This window comes from Protobothrops mucrosquamatus, unplaced genomic scaffold (genome assembly GCF_001527695.2).
Source record: "Protobothrops mucrosquamatus isolate PMUCROS unplaced genomic scaffold, P.Mucros_1.0 scaffold765, whole genome shotgun sequence".
Taxonomy (NCBI): Eukaryota; Metazoa; Chordata; class Lepidosauria; order Squamata; family Viperidae; genus Protobothrops; species Protobothrops mucrosquamatus.
In genome coordinates, this window is record NW_015387033.1 from 58,741 (window position 1) to 74,027 (window position 15,287).

The following is a 15,287-nucleotide window of genomic DNA, read 5'->3' on the forward strand; positions in this document are numbered from 1 at the left end:
TCTTTTCGTGCCCCCGGTGAAGAAGAAAAAATAGATTTTACGGTCTGCTTGGCACGTGAATAAAATTAGAAGTAATTTATTTGCCTTTACACTTCACAAAATACACTGCTGACTTTGCAACTCGGGGGGCAAAATTCAGACAGATTTTTTTCTCTCCCCCCCTTCCTGCACAACTGTTTTCACACCTAGTGATTTCTCTAGATCGTTGAAGTGTTAAAAATCCTTACTTTTCCCAGCACCAAAGCAAATGCATCCGCATCCACGATAAGAATTGGGTTTTTTTCTTTTATAATACCTTAATCGTTGTGTAGGCTTGTGAAAATATAAAAGGCAAAGAGAAATAAAAAAAAAGTAATAAGAAACTAGAAGAAGGGAAAAGGAAAGAAAAAAAAAAGCACCAGCTTCCGACAGGAGAAGATAACATCACAATCACAACTTTCTGCTTTTACACCACAGTTTGTACAAACCATTTCTGTAACAATAAACCTGTCTCATTAACCAAAAACGAAAACCAAGATTTTTTTTTTCTTTTTCATTGCAAGCGCAACATTTGGAAGCAATTTCAAAATAGAAGCAAAGTTAGATATATTCTCTTCTTTGGATAAAAGAAGAGACTGGACAGTTACTTGTCTCAAATGGCATAGGGTCTCCTGCTTGAGCAGGGGGTTGGACTAGATGACCTCCAAGATCCCTTCCAACTGTATTCTGATTGAACCAGTTTGACCATCTCTGCATCTCTTTGCTGTGGAGAATAATATATACCTCTACTGACTCATTAATCTTTATCATAATATATATTAAGGGAATCCTCTATATAATTTCAGTTTTGTTTTGTTTTTTTAACCCTAAAGGGAGAAAACACTGTTTTTCTAGTTTGGATATTTTACTAACTTTAAACAATACTCAAATATTATATATATAAGAAACAAAACAAAAGGAAACAACAACAATAACAACAAAAAAAACCCTCTTCATTTAAAACCCAGAACCCAAAGCTGCATTAGTCCTCACACTTATGACCGTCACAGCATCCCCACAGTCACGTTATGGAAACGTGGGCATTTGGTAATCTGGCATGTATTTATGACAGTTGCAGTGTCCCAGGGATACGTGATTCGCATTTGTGACCTTCCCAGCCAGATTCTGACATATGGCTGGGGTCTTCAAACTTGGCCCTTTTATCACTCATGGACTTCAACTCCCAGAATTCCTGAGCCAGCATGGGGGAACTATGGCCCCTTCATGACTTGCGGACTTCAACTCCCAGAATTCCCGAGCCAGCATGGGGGAACTATGGCCCCTTCATGACTCGTGGACTTCATCTCCCAGAATTCCTCAGCCAGCATGGGAGAACTATGGCCCCTTCATGACTTGAGGACTTCAACTCCCAGAATTCCTCAGCCAGCGTGTCTGGCTGAGGAATTCTGGGAGTTGAAGTCCACAAATCATAAAAGGGCCAAGTTCAAAGACCCCTGGTACATATGGTATATATCTCCATTAACTCATTAATCTTTATCATAATTCATATTAAAGGAATCATCTATATAATTTTCAGTTTTGTTTTTTTTAAACACTTTCCCTAGTTTAGATATTTTGCTAACTTTATGAAATGCCTTTTTCTTTGCTGAGAAATTTTTGGGTAGCATCGGCTGGAATTCTTTTCCTAAAGAAACCTTTTTAAAGTGGCTCAACTCTGGCTTTCCACTGACATAGTTTAAATAGTTGAAGTTATTGCTGTTTATTTTTTTAAACGTCCCACTCGCTGGGGAAGCTGAAGGCTCCCCAGTCTGTATATTTTTTGTTTGTTTGTTTGTTTCTACAAAAATTCAGAAATGTTTGGGGAGGAAGGGTTAACGGCAATTTGAGAGGCCTTCCTGACCTGCCTTAATCTTATTTATTTTTCTTAAAAGAAAGCCCATTCCAGGAAGTGAAAGCGAAAGGGTGTTGCCAGTATTTATATTTAAATGACAGAAGCCAGTGAGACAGTGAATACCTTGCCTAGAAAACATAACCACTGTAAAAGCCCCAAAGATGTGTGCCAAATGTGATTTTTTTAAAAAAAAAAACACCCTCTAAATTTGAAAGATGGCTATTTCTGAAAGGGTTATGTTGGCAGCGGAGAGCCTGATCAACTGAATGGCACCCCCTGTTTAAAAGAAATGTTGAATTAGTGAAGTAATTTAGTCTGCCTGTGGTTTGGGATTAGGAAAATAGGGCAGAACTGTAAACTGGATTGATCGTTCAGTTTTGAAAGGATGCCCAATTCACCCGAGATATAAATTCAGAATTTGGACTAGAGGAGGGGTAGGCAACCTTGGCTCTTTTATGACTCGTGGACTTCAACTCCCAGAATTCCTGAGCCAGCCACACTGAGGGAAAAGGGAGGTTTCCAAGTTGAGCCATGCTGCCTCAGGAATTCTGGGAGTTGAAGTCCACAAGTCATGAAGGAGTCATAGTTCCCCCATGCTGGCTCAGGAATTCTGGGAGTTGAAGTCCACCAATCATGAAGGGGCCATAGTTCCCCCATGCTGGCTGAGGAATTCTGGGAGTTGAAGTCCACAAGTCATGAAGGGACCATAGTTCCCCCATGCTGGCTCAGGAATTCTGGGAGTTGAAGTCCACAAGTCATGAAGGGGCCATAGTTCCCCCCTGATGGCTCAGGAATTCTGGGAGTTGAAGTCCACAAGTCATGAAGGGACCATAGTTCCCCCATGCTGGCTCAGGAATTCTGGGAGTTGAAGTCCACCAGTCATGAAGGGGCCATAGTTCCCCCCTGATGGCTCAGGAATTCTGGGAGTTGAAGTCCACGAGTCATAAAAGAGCCAATGTTGCCTACCCCTGGACCAGACATTTCTCCCTAATATAGTGGGGATTCATTTGGTTCCTTTAAAGTTATCCAATACAGATTGTCCTTCGACTTACTTACGCTTCATTTAGTGACCGTTCAAAGTTACAACAGCCGTTTTTCCACATTTACGACCGTTGCAGCATCCCTGTGGTCACGTGATCAAAATTCAGATGCTTGGCAAGTGACTCGTACTTATGACAGTTTGAATGTCCCGGGGGTCCTGCGATCCCCTTTTGCATCCTTCTGACCGGCAAAGTCAAAGGAAGCCAGATTCACTTAACAGCTGTGGGAAGAAAGGTCGTAAAATGCAGCAAAATTTGCTCAGGAAATGTCTCACTTAGCAACAGAAATTTTGGGCTTAGTTGTGGTCATAAGTCGAGGTATTAACCTATAATGTTCTAAATTCGCATAGTAAAAAGAAACTGGATTTTATTTTATTTTATTAGCTTTCACTGTCTCCCATTATTTTATTCCGGCGGTGGTTGTCGTAGCAACTAGACTACAAATCACCATCTTTTTCCCCTCAGTAAAAAGGGAGGAATAAAGGAAGCAAATTTGGCTAATTAAAAGGTGTTTGGGGAGAAGAAAGAAATAGCTTTTTCATTGGAGAATCGCGTTAAATTACGGTGGCAAAAATAAATAAATTAATTAAAAACCAGGAGTTTTGTAGCACCTTTTTCCAACTTAAGGAATTTTTCATTAGAAGTGAAAGCTTCTGCCTTTAAATAAAAATTTCTCAGTCTGAAAAGTAGCCATGGGGCTCGTCTTGATTTATTTTATTTTATTTTACTTTTTTTTTTTGGAGAAAATATCCCGTGACTTTTCGTAAGAACTGGATCCCGAATCCAAAAATAACTTGGCGTGATGCCTTTTGTGATAAACTCACTTTATCTTGACACGTAAATCGGATAAGGAGGGCTTTGTGACAGACCTGGATGGTTTCCTTTTTTTCCTCAAGAATCCCATTAAGATTATCACGATATAAAATACAAATGGAATGGAATTAGAATTAGAACGGAACAGAACAAAATAGAACAGAACAGAACAGAATAGAATAGAATAGAATAGAACAGAACAGAACAGAACAGAATAGAATAGAATAGAATAGAATAGAATAGAATAGAATAGAATAGAATAGAATAATAGAAGCTGGAAGGAACCTTGGAGGTCTTCTAGTCCAGCCCCCTACTCATTGAAAATAGCAGCAACAGGAAAATGGGGAAGGGAAAGAAGGGGGAAAGAGTGGTGTAGGACAAATTTATTTTTAAAAAAGGCACTGACTTTTTTTCAGCCCAGTAAAGTACAAAATGGAATTACAGGAAGTCCTTGACTTATAACAGTTCATTTGGTGACCGTTCAAAGTTCCGACAGCACCAAAAAAAGTGACTTACGACCGTTTTCCACACTTACGACCATTGTAGCATTCCCCTTGGTGACCGGATCAAAATCCAGACGCTCAGCAACTGTCTCACGTTTATGACGGTTGGCAACGTCCTGGGGTCACGTGATCCCCTTTTGCGACCTTCTGACAAGCAAAGTCAACGGGGAAGCCAGATCCACTTAACGACCGTGTTGCTGACTCAACAGCTGCAACGATTCGCTTCACAACGGTGGCAAAGGAAGGTCGTAAAATGGGAAAAAAACTCGCTTAAGGACTCTAAAGCTTAGCAATGGAAATTTTTGCTCCGTTCTGGCTTTGACTTTTGACTTTACCAATTGAACAAAGTCCGAGCCCTTTCTAGAACAACAAAACAGGTTAATCAGCAAAACCCCAAAATAAAAAAAAAGTTCATTCGTTCATTTATTTATTTTTGTCTCAAGCCCAAAGTCCATAAAAGGGAAAGGGGAAAAAACCTGGATATTTTCTTTTCTCTAACTAAAACAGTTGGTTTTGCTATTTTGGCTAGCTCAGGGGTAGGCAACCTTGGCTCTTTTATGACTGGTGGACTTCAACTCCCAGAATTCCTGAGCCAGCATGGCTCAGCTTGGAAACCTCTCCCTTTCCCCTCAGCGTGGTTGGCTCAGGAATTCTGGGAGTTGAAGTCCACGAGTCATAAAAGAGCCAAGGTTGCCTACCCTGGGCTAGCTCCATCGTTTTTTCCCTGGATAGTTTAAAGCCTCGTTTCTAGAGATAAACCTAAAAATAGGACCAGCAGCCCATTCCAGATGGAGGGTGCTTCTCCCTTTCATTAAGCAGGCCAGAAGAAGCCATGAATTGTGACTAGTTCCTACAATCAGCAGATTCGGGGCACTATAAAGAGAGGAATTCGTTTGCTTGTTTGCCCTGTGGCTGCGCCGCTAGCAACAGTTTCTGGGTTTTGATCACCGTAGTTGGGCCTTCTCAACTCTGTTTACCAGCCTTACTCCCTTGTTATTGTGGTTTCTGGGTTCTGGTTTTTGTTTTTCACAGTTTATGAAGCGTTAAAGTCTGCCAGGGAGTGTAGTTTACAACTACTTTCATCAATAGATGAGTTTTTCAAGAAGAACCATGGATAGATCAAGAAATAACATTTTTTTCACCAAGGAAAAGTACTGGAGGTAAAGGCACCAGGCTAGAAATTGAGAGATGGTGAGTTCTAGTTCAGCTTTAAAGCTGTCTGGGTGCCTTTGGGCCCTTCAGCAGGAGATGGTGAGTTCTAGTCCCGCCTTAGCCATGAAAGCTGGCTGGGTGACTTTGGGCCAGTCCCTAGGTGTCGGTGAGTTCTAGTTCCATCTTCAGCATGAAAGCTGTCTGGGTGACTTTGGGCCAATCACCAGGAGATGGTGAGTTCTAGTCCCGCCTTAGCCGTGAAAGCTGGCTGGGTGACTTTGGGCCAGTCCCTAGGTGTTGGTGAGTTCTAGTTCCATCTTCAGCATGAAAGCAACCTGGGTGACTTTGCGCCAGTCACCAGGAGATGGTGAGTTCTAGTCCCGCCTTAGCCATGAAAGCTGGCTGGGTGACTTTGGGCCAGTCCCTAGGTGTCGGTGAGTTCTAGTTCTATCTTCAGCATGAAAGCTGGCTGGGTGACTTTGCGCCAATCACCAGGAGATGGTGAGTTCTAGTTCCCCCTTAGTCATGAAAGCTGACTGGGTGATTTTGGGCCAGCCACCTCACAGGGTTGTTTTCGTGAGGAAAATAGGAGGCAGGAGGCGCATTAGATATTTTCATCAACTTGAGTCTTTTATAAAAAAAATAATAATAATCAAGGCTAGGTGTAAAATAAAGTAACATTATACCATGACATGCCACGTTAATGATTGCATGCACAGGAACAGGAGCTCAAGCCCCACGTTAAGATATTTATCATTATTATCGCATACAAACTGATTCGGCCTCGTTTAATAGGAACAGGAGCATTTACATTTAAGAACCGCAAAAATTTCATTCTCCCAACGTAATTTTGATTAAGGAGCTACTTGGCATTCCGTGGAGAAGGATATCCTGCTAAGAAAAACCTTTTGTTTTGCAATAACATTATTATATGTGAAAGATCCCGAGTGCTTTGTTGCCGACTTCAAAGGGGATTTCCCCCAGGGAAGTTCAGGGTCAAATATATCAAATTTATAATAGTTGACAGAATAGTTATTGTCCAAGTCTTATTCACGTTTCCCCTTTCTCCGGCGAAGGAGCATATTTTCTTCAAACTGTTAACCCGTTGTCTGGAAAATTAATGTTGTGGCCCTCTCCCTTTTTCGCATTTTGAACTTGAACGTAAGAGTTTACTCTCTGTAAAGATCAAAATTCTGTAGGGAGCAAAGGAGTATCCCTCTTTCGGTGCCTGTGGTGAAGAAAAATAAATAAATCTTACAGTCTGCTTGGCACGTGAATAAAATTAGAAGTTGTAAATTCATGAATGCCCGCATTAGAAGATCTTTGGAGCTTCACTCATTCTTTTCTATTTCTATTTCTATTCTATTCTTATTTCTATTGTATTCTATATTTCTATTCTATATTTCTATTCTATTCTATTCTATATTTCTATTCTATTCTATTCTATATTTCTATTCTATTCTATTCTATTCTATATTTCTATTCTATTCTATATTTCTGTTCTATTCTATTCTGTATTTTATTATTCTATTCTATTCCTATAATCTATGTTCTGTTAAAGTTATGAAGGACAAAATAAACACAAATAAAACGGGTGGCTCTATTTTGTAATAGGATTGTGCAGTAATTCAGATATTCAGACTTCTATTCTATTCTGTTGTGGTCTATTCTATTCTATATTCTATTCTGTTCTATTCTATATTCTGTTCTATTCCATTCCATTCCATTCCATAATTGAATCTATAATTGATTCTGCATCTATAATATATATTCTGTTCTGTTCTGTTCTTTTCTATAGCAGATAGCTCTTGTGACCTAATACAGCAGCATTTCTCAAACTTGGCAGTTTTTAAGACATGTGGATGTTCAACTGCCACAATTCCCCAGCCAGTTCTGTATAAGTGCTGCTCCCTGGTGAGCCCGTTCCGTTGACTTTTTCTGTTTTCTGCATATGGAGAATTGAATTGATGTGATGGATGCTACTCACTAAGTGGTTTGAGGCAGCTCAGAAGATTGAAACTTTGGCAGTCTGAATTCCCAGCGTAGCAGAGCCTGTTTTCTCAACAAGTTAAAAAATATTTTTTAAAAAAAACAACACTGTGATCCTAGGCATTATTTTCCTTGGAACACCCTTTATTTTTTCCCCTCTTTTTTAACCAGCAAAAAAAAAAAAAGTCCTTCAGATTTGTCCATTGCTGCTTTGTTTAAGTCAGGGGTCTTCAAACTTGGCCCTTTTATGACTTGTGGACTTCAACTCCCAGAATTCCTCAGCCAGGCACACTGGCTGAGGAATTCTGGGAGTTGAAGTCCGCAAGTCATGAAGGGACCATAGTTCCCCCATACTGGCTGAAGAATTCTGGGAGTTGAAGTCCGCAAGTCATGAAGGGACCATAGTTCCCCCATGCTGGCTCAGGAATTCTGGGAGTTGAAGTCCAGGAGTCATGAAGGGGCCAAGTTTGAAGACCCCTGAGCTAACAGATCAGAGATGGCTCTTTCCAAGTAGGATACATGCTGGCTGGGGAATTCTGGGAGTTGAATTCCATACCTCAGGGTTGAGAAATGCTGGTTTTATCTAGTACAGAGGTGGGGAATTATGGCCCCATGGGAATTCTGGGAGTTGAAGTCCACAAGTCATAAAAGGGCCAAGTTTGAAGACCCCTGGTTTAAGTAATAACGATGGAATCAAAAATGGGTAGATTCCCTAATTATCAGGGACCTTGCAGAAAGAAGTGACATTTTAGCTACTTAATTGATTTATAGGCTGCCTTTCTTTTGGAGAGATACTCTTGAGGGATCAACAGATACTCGGATTTTTTTAAGAGGGGCGATGCATCAATTGCCTTTGTTGGCAGGAATATATGATATCACAGATGAAAAAGGGTTGATTCTTTCCCCCCCCCCCTTACATCCTTTTACTCTCTTACTAGAAGAGGATTTTTTTTATTAAAAAAAAAACCCAGATAAAGCTTTCATAAAAAGGCCTACAGTAATTTCTCTTAGTAAACCGATAAAATGTACGGTAAAATGAAATATAGTGTGAATCACTATAATATTTCCAATGAAAGGGATTGAATCGCTTTGATCTCAGAAGTCTTAACTGTTTCGTCGTTACAGTGTTATCCAACACTGGAAGTTTTTAAGAAGAGACTGGACAACCATGAGTCTGAAATGGTATTGGGTTTCCTGCCTGAGCAGGGGGTTGGACTAGATGACCTGTAAGGTCCCGTCCAGTTCTATTCTATTCTAAGAGACTGGACAGCCATTTGTCTGAAACGGTATAGGGTTTCCTGCCTGAGCAGGGGGCTGGACTAGATGACTCCAAGGTCCCGTCCAGCTCTATTCTATTTTAAGAGACTGGACAGCCATTTGTCTGAAATGGTATAGGGTTTCCTGCCTGAGCAGGGGATTGGACTAGATGACCTCTAAGGTCCCTTCCAACTTTGTTTATTATTATTATTATTATTATTATTATTATTATTATTATTATTATTATTATTATTATTATTATTATTATTATTATTATAGGGGATCACGTGAGCCCTAGGGACACGGCGACCGTTGTAAATAGGAACCAGTTCCCAAGCGCCTGAATTTTCTTATTAATGTAGAGGTTAAGTGAATCTCTCTTTCCGGAGGTCACAAAAAGGGGGTAACGTGACCCGGGGACACGGCAACCGCCACAAATAGGAACCAGTTGCCCGCGCGCCCGAATTTTGATCCCGTGACTATCATAAGCCGCTTTGTTTTCGGTGGTCGTCGTAACTTTGAACAGTCGCTAAATGGACTGGGGTAAACAGTCCATTAACCAGTGGAACCACCTGCCTCCAGAAGCGGTGAATGCTCCCACACTGGAAGTTTTTAAGAAGAGACTGGACAGCCGTTTGTCTGAAACGGTATAGGCTTTCCTGCCTGAGCAGGGGGTTGGACTAGATGACCTCCAGGGTCCCTTCCAACTGTGCAGAAACGGGGAGTTTTCTTACCGTGCTGTGCTCACGGCCCCGAGTTAAAATCCTGCCACCCCCGTGCTGTGCTCACGGCCCCGAGTTAAAATCCTGCCAAGCCACCCGCCATAAAGGGGCTCCATCCTCGCACGCTCCATCATTGCACGCTCAATGCAAGCGTGTCGGAGGTTAAACTATTGGTAGATTTCCCAGTTGGATTTGAACACTGATGTTTTTTGTCTCCGGGAAGTCTTGGGAGCCAAACCAGCGAGTGTCCTTGAAGAGAACAAGGAGAATATTATGCGAAGCATTAGCCACGCACTCTCCTCTCCGTGCTGCTTTTAAAGCCATTTACGATTTCCAGGATGAAACGACCCAAAAACGGGCGTACATTTTAGAGCATATGAAGAGTCACAATGGCATTTGGGGTTTTTGTTTTTTGTGTGTGTTTTTTTTAAGCCAGAAATGTTTAAACTTGCTTTTTTTTAAAAAAAAAAAATCTTGCAAACCCGACCACAAAAACAACGAGGACTAGTAGCCTGCAGGGTGTGTTGAAACCACAGTGCTGTGACTTACAGGGTCTGGTATGTTGGGTCCTTGGTGCTCTCTCTGCTGTGTTGCTTTCCTGCAGATGCTTGACTACTAAACTAGAGAACGTGACTGGTGCTAAACCACATTCCCTCCTAGCACTGATGATGTTACCTAGTTGGGTGATGAAATGTCTACAAGAAAACATCGAAGCTGAAAGAGTATAAAAGAACCCCCAATCCTCCCCCTCCTCCTTCCTTCCTTCCTCCTCTTCCTCTTCCTCCTCCTCCTCTTCTTCTCTGCAAACCCCTCCTAGCACTGATAATGTTACCTAGTTGGGTGATGAAACGTCTTCAAGAAAACAAACAAGTTCAGAGAGCACTAAGGACCTCACATCCTTCCTCCTCCTCCTCCTCCTCCTCCTCCTCTTGTGTCTCTCTTGTTTGTTTTCTGTGCCAAAATGGACAATTATAGAGGTAATTCCTCTATATCAGCAGTCTGAGCTTTCTGAATTGACTTAATGGAATATAGCAGTGATGGCGAACCTTTTAGAGACCGAGTGCCCAAACTGCAACCCAAAACCCACTTATGTATCGTCGGGTGCCAGGTGGGTGTGGCCCATTGGGTGGGCGTGGCCCATTGGGTGGGCGTGGCTGCGGTGGTAACGGCAGACTGGGTGGGACTAAAAAGTTCAATCAATCAATTCCAACTTTGCAAGATCTTTTTTTTCCCCGCGAGAAGTTGAAATTGACTGATTGAACCTTTTTTTTTTTTTTTTGCACATGGCGGCGGAGGCCTAAAGCGAACAGCTGAAGGCCTAGGATGGGGCGACAGCGCGCGTGCCCACAGAGAGGGCTCTGCGTGCCGCCTCTGGCACCCATGCCATAGGTTCACCACCACTGGAATATAGAATAGCATAGCATAGAAGAGAATAGCATAGCATAGCAGAGAAGAGAAGAGAAGAGAAGAGAAGAGAAATATAGAATGGAATGGAATAAGTTAATAAAATATAGAATGGAATGGAATGGAATAGAATAGAATAGAAATATAGAATAGAAAATAGAATAGAATAGAATAGAAAATAGAATGTGATGAGAATAGAATAGAATAGAATAGAATAGAATAGAATGGAATAGAATAGAATAGAAATACGGAATGGAATGGAATAGAATAGAATAGAAATACAGAATAGAATAGAATAGAATAGAATAGAATAGAATAGAATAGAATAGAATAGAAATACGGAATGGAATGGAATAGAATAGAATAGAAATACAGAATAGAATAGAATAGAATAGAATAGAATAGAATAGAATAGAATAGAAATACAGAATAGAATAGAATAGAATAGAATAGAATAGAAATACAGAATAGAATAGAATAGAATAGAATAGAATAGAATAGAATAGAATAGAATAGAATAGAATAGAAATCTGAATTACTGCACAATCCTATTACTTGGGGGTCCCCTTCAGAGCTTGCCAAAGAGGTTCCGCAAGGACCCGTGATTTTGTGTTTTTGTTTTTTTGGGGGGTTTTTCAATTGTCTGACTGGGATGAAATCCACTGTTGAGCGGTACTCAATTTTTTCATTTCCCCACAAGCTGCTGTGCCTTCTGCCTCCCCCAAGGGGGGGGGGGGAAGCATTTTATTCTGGCAGGAGAGCCGAGAAAGCTGCTCAAGAGCCTTTTGGGAATGACAGGAGAGCCAGGGCTCATCATTTATTCATTATCTTAGCTTCTTTTATTAATGCAACTAAAGGGATCTCTCCAGTCGGCTGCTAAATCACCAGCCGCTCCGTGTGGGATCTTGTCAATTGGCTAAGGCAGAAACGGATTCCTGTTATCGAGGCAGATCACCTGTTTACATTCCCGGGGCTTTTTGTTTATTTTTTCCCCCAGTGTTTGTTTATTTCTTTGAATTATATCCCACCATTATTAGTTTACAAATAACTCCAAGCGGTGCAAATATCCACTTTCCACCTAATGTTTTTCCCAGAGCGACAGCCCTGTGAGGTGGGCTGGGCTGGGAGGGAGTGACTGGCTGAAGATTACCCAGCTGGCTTTCATACCTAAGGCGGGACTAGAACTCACCGTCTCCTGGTGATTGGCCCAAAGTCACCCAGCCGGCTATCATACCTAAGGCGGGACTAGAACTCACTCTCTCCTGGTGATTGGCCCATAGTTGTCCAGTTAGCTTGCATGCCTCAGGCGGGACTAGAACTCACCATCTCCTGGTGATTGGCCCAAAGTCACCCAGCTGGCTTTCATGCCTAAGGCGGGATAGCAACTCACCATCTCCTGGCTTCCAACCTGGTGGGTGCCTTTACCGGTAGATCACTCTGGCTCTGATGTAACTCTTTAATTAAAGATCCAAGAAAATAATTTCAGAATGAATGAATGTCTTGCTCTTTTCATCCTGCTTATCTGGAGGACAGCCCTCATGTTACCTAATTAGGTCATGAAATGTCTGGAAGAAAACGACCCAGCTCAGAAACCACCAAGTACCCCACAGTCGTTGTCCTCCTCCTCCTCCTCCTTCTCCTCTACAACTCCATTTCCCTCCTAGCACTGATGATGTTACCTAGTTGGGTGATGAAACGTCTGCAAGAAAACAACCAAGCTCAGAGAGCACCAAAGACCCCACAATCCTCCTCCCTCCTCCTCCTCCTCCTCCTCCTCCTCCTCCCCCCCTGCAAACCCCACCTATTCTAGCACTGATGATGTAACCTAGTTGGGTGATAAAACAACTCTGCTGAGAAACCAACGAGGACCTCACAGTTCAACCCTAAGCTACAGACAGCCTCTTCTATAAGACTATTTATGCAATCTGGCATTTTAATTCCATCAACCAGGAAAGGACTTTCCCATTTCCCACCAGAAAATGCCTGTGGAATATTTCAAAGTAGGATAACTAATCATGGGAGTAATGCCAGGATCCAATTCTGTTTGTAAATAATGCCTTTCTCTCTCTCTCTCTCTCTCTCTCTCTCTCTCTCTCTCTCTCTCTCTCTCTCTCTCTCTCTCTCTCTCTCTCTCTCTCTCTTTCTTTCTTTCTTTCTTTTTTTAAACAGGGGATGCAGAAGTTGGCTGGCCAGTACTTAAAGAAAGAATGGCCTGGCGTGAAAGCAGAGGAGCGGACCGATTTTAGGTAAGACACCCTTACGTCACACCGTTGTTAAGTGAATCTGGCTTCCCCCATTGACTTTGCTCGTCAGACGGTCGCAAAAGGGGGTCACGTGACCCTGGGACACGGCAACCGTCATAAATACGAGTCAGTTGCCAAGAGTCTGGATTTTCATCACGTGACCCTGGGGGTGCTGCAACGGTCATAAGTGTGAAAAACGATCGTAAGTCAACTTTTTTTCCCACTACGGTTGTAACTTCAAACGGTCATTAAACAAACCGTCGTAAATTGAGGACCACCATTATAAGTAGTATAATACTTTTAGAATATATGAAATGTTAAAACCTTGAGAGGGTCTATTTAAATGAAGAGTTTGGATATTTAAAGGTATTGAATTTTGAGAAAACTATAAGTGAATACTGAGGGGAAACTAAGCTTCAATAAGAATCTTGAAAACAGGACATATAATGATTTAATAAGATGGCTTTTCTAAATACAATGGAAAAAAGGTGATTAAGAAACAAGTGATACGTCGATGTTAATATCATATGCATAAATACTAAAAAAAGGTTTATATTCAACTCGGTATGTACTGAAAATATTAAGAATTATATTTGTTTTAACGTAGACAAAAGGAGAATATTACAGGAAGAAGAGCGGATCGAGAGATATATTACCGACATATTAATTGTAGAAATTATTTCCAATTTTTTTTTGTTCTTTTTTACCATAATTAAAAATATATTTAATCTTTAAATATTCCATTTAATAGTTCTCTAGTCTTTTAACTCTTATTCAAAACATTTTTTTAAATCCATTGTAATTTTCTTAAAGTCAATCCCCTTTAGAGATCTAAAACATTTCCTTTATATAAGCCATTCCAACTCTTTTATATTACTCATATCAAGAAATAAAATAAAAGAAGAAAAACAAAGTATTATGTTACTTGAGGGTCTCTTCCCTCTTAAAAGTCAAATTCACATCCAAAAGTTTTCTATTTCTTTAACCGTATTCGAACAGGTGTTTCTTTTTTAAATATTCTCTCCGATAGGCCCCATCGTCTATTTTCTTAATTTTCACTTTAGCTGAATTGTAGAAATTAATTATCATGGATCGTTTTAAATATATGAACCCAGACAACACACTGTTCACGAAGCACTAAAGGTTGTTATTGTAAAAAATTAATAATATATATATATTATTATATAACAGATATGGAAGAGAACTATCCAACCTGCAGCCTTTAGCAGGTGGCCTTAAACCCATGGAGGAAGAATTATTATTTTTTTCACACAGGTGGCCCTCAACTTACAGCCATTCATTTAGTGACCGTTTGAAATTACAGCGGCGTTGAAAAAAACGGCTTATGACCATTTTTGCACGCTCAACGACCAGTGTAGTATGAGCAGAGTTTTGGACTGAGCTGAGCTCCGAAAAAGAGATGGGAGGTTAAGAAATATCAGTCAATCACAATCCAGATGATCAATGAAAAGAAGCTTTATATTGATGTGGTTATTATTTGCAGAAACATGAGAAACGGTATAGGGTTTCCTGCCTGAGCAGGGGGTTGGACTAGATGACCTCCAAGGTCCCTTCCAACTTTATTATTATTATTATTATTTCTTCTAAAGGTTGGTGGCTTCCCTGCCGACGAAAGCTCACGCTGTTTCATGATCGTGTTTTTCTTCAACTGTTAATTTTTTTTCCCCCACCTGTTCAGATTACCTAGTTAAAATTCCCAAGGTTTTAACTTGGCGTTCCGTAGCTTTGCAGTCCAGGTGTAACTAAAAAAAATAAATAAATTAAAATGTTCAGGCAGATTCACTTTGTAAATAAATCTGCACAGTGGGATAATACTGCAGAAGTTGGCCGTAAACGGTAAGCAAAGACTTTCGCTGCTGGTGGGATGGAAGGCTTTTAACATTGGAAAAATGAAAATTATATTAGATGGGTTTCGGGATTTGGATGGAGTTTCCCCCCCCTTTTTTTGCAATAAGGCAGGGGTTTTTTTTGCAGTCTGAAGGTGAAGATATAACTGTGTGAAGGTGAAGATATAGCCGTGTGAAAAAATGACATTGTTTGATCATTTTCTCCCCCCCTTCCTCTTCTCCCCCTCCTCTTCTTCCTCCTTCTTATCCTTCTTCCCCTCCTGCTTTTTCATCACCCTTCCCCTTCTCCTCCCTTTCCTTCTCCTTCTCCTTCTCCTCTCCACTACCCTTCCTCATCTTCTATCTCATTCTCCTTCCCTTCCTCCCTCTCTTTTTCATCCCTTTCCTTTCCTCCTCCCTCTTGCTCTCCTTCTCCTTCTCCTCTCC

General features: G+C 41.0%; 1 protein-coding gene across 1 annotated transcript in view; it reads left to right on the forward strand.

Moving 5' to 3' along the window:
* The first annotated feature begins 12,922 nt into the window (after positions 1-12,922).
* The window catches only part of FCHSD2 (FCH and double SH3 domains 2), a 68,021-nt gene continuing 65,656 nt past the window's right edge, over positions 12,923-15,287 (forward strand). Inside the window, exon 1 of the mRNA XM_015818570.1 lies at positions 12,923-12,996. Coding sequence (XP_015674056.1) covers positions 12,923-12,996 — 74 coding nt within the window. The remainder of the gene's footprint in view (positions 12,997-15,287) is intronic.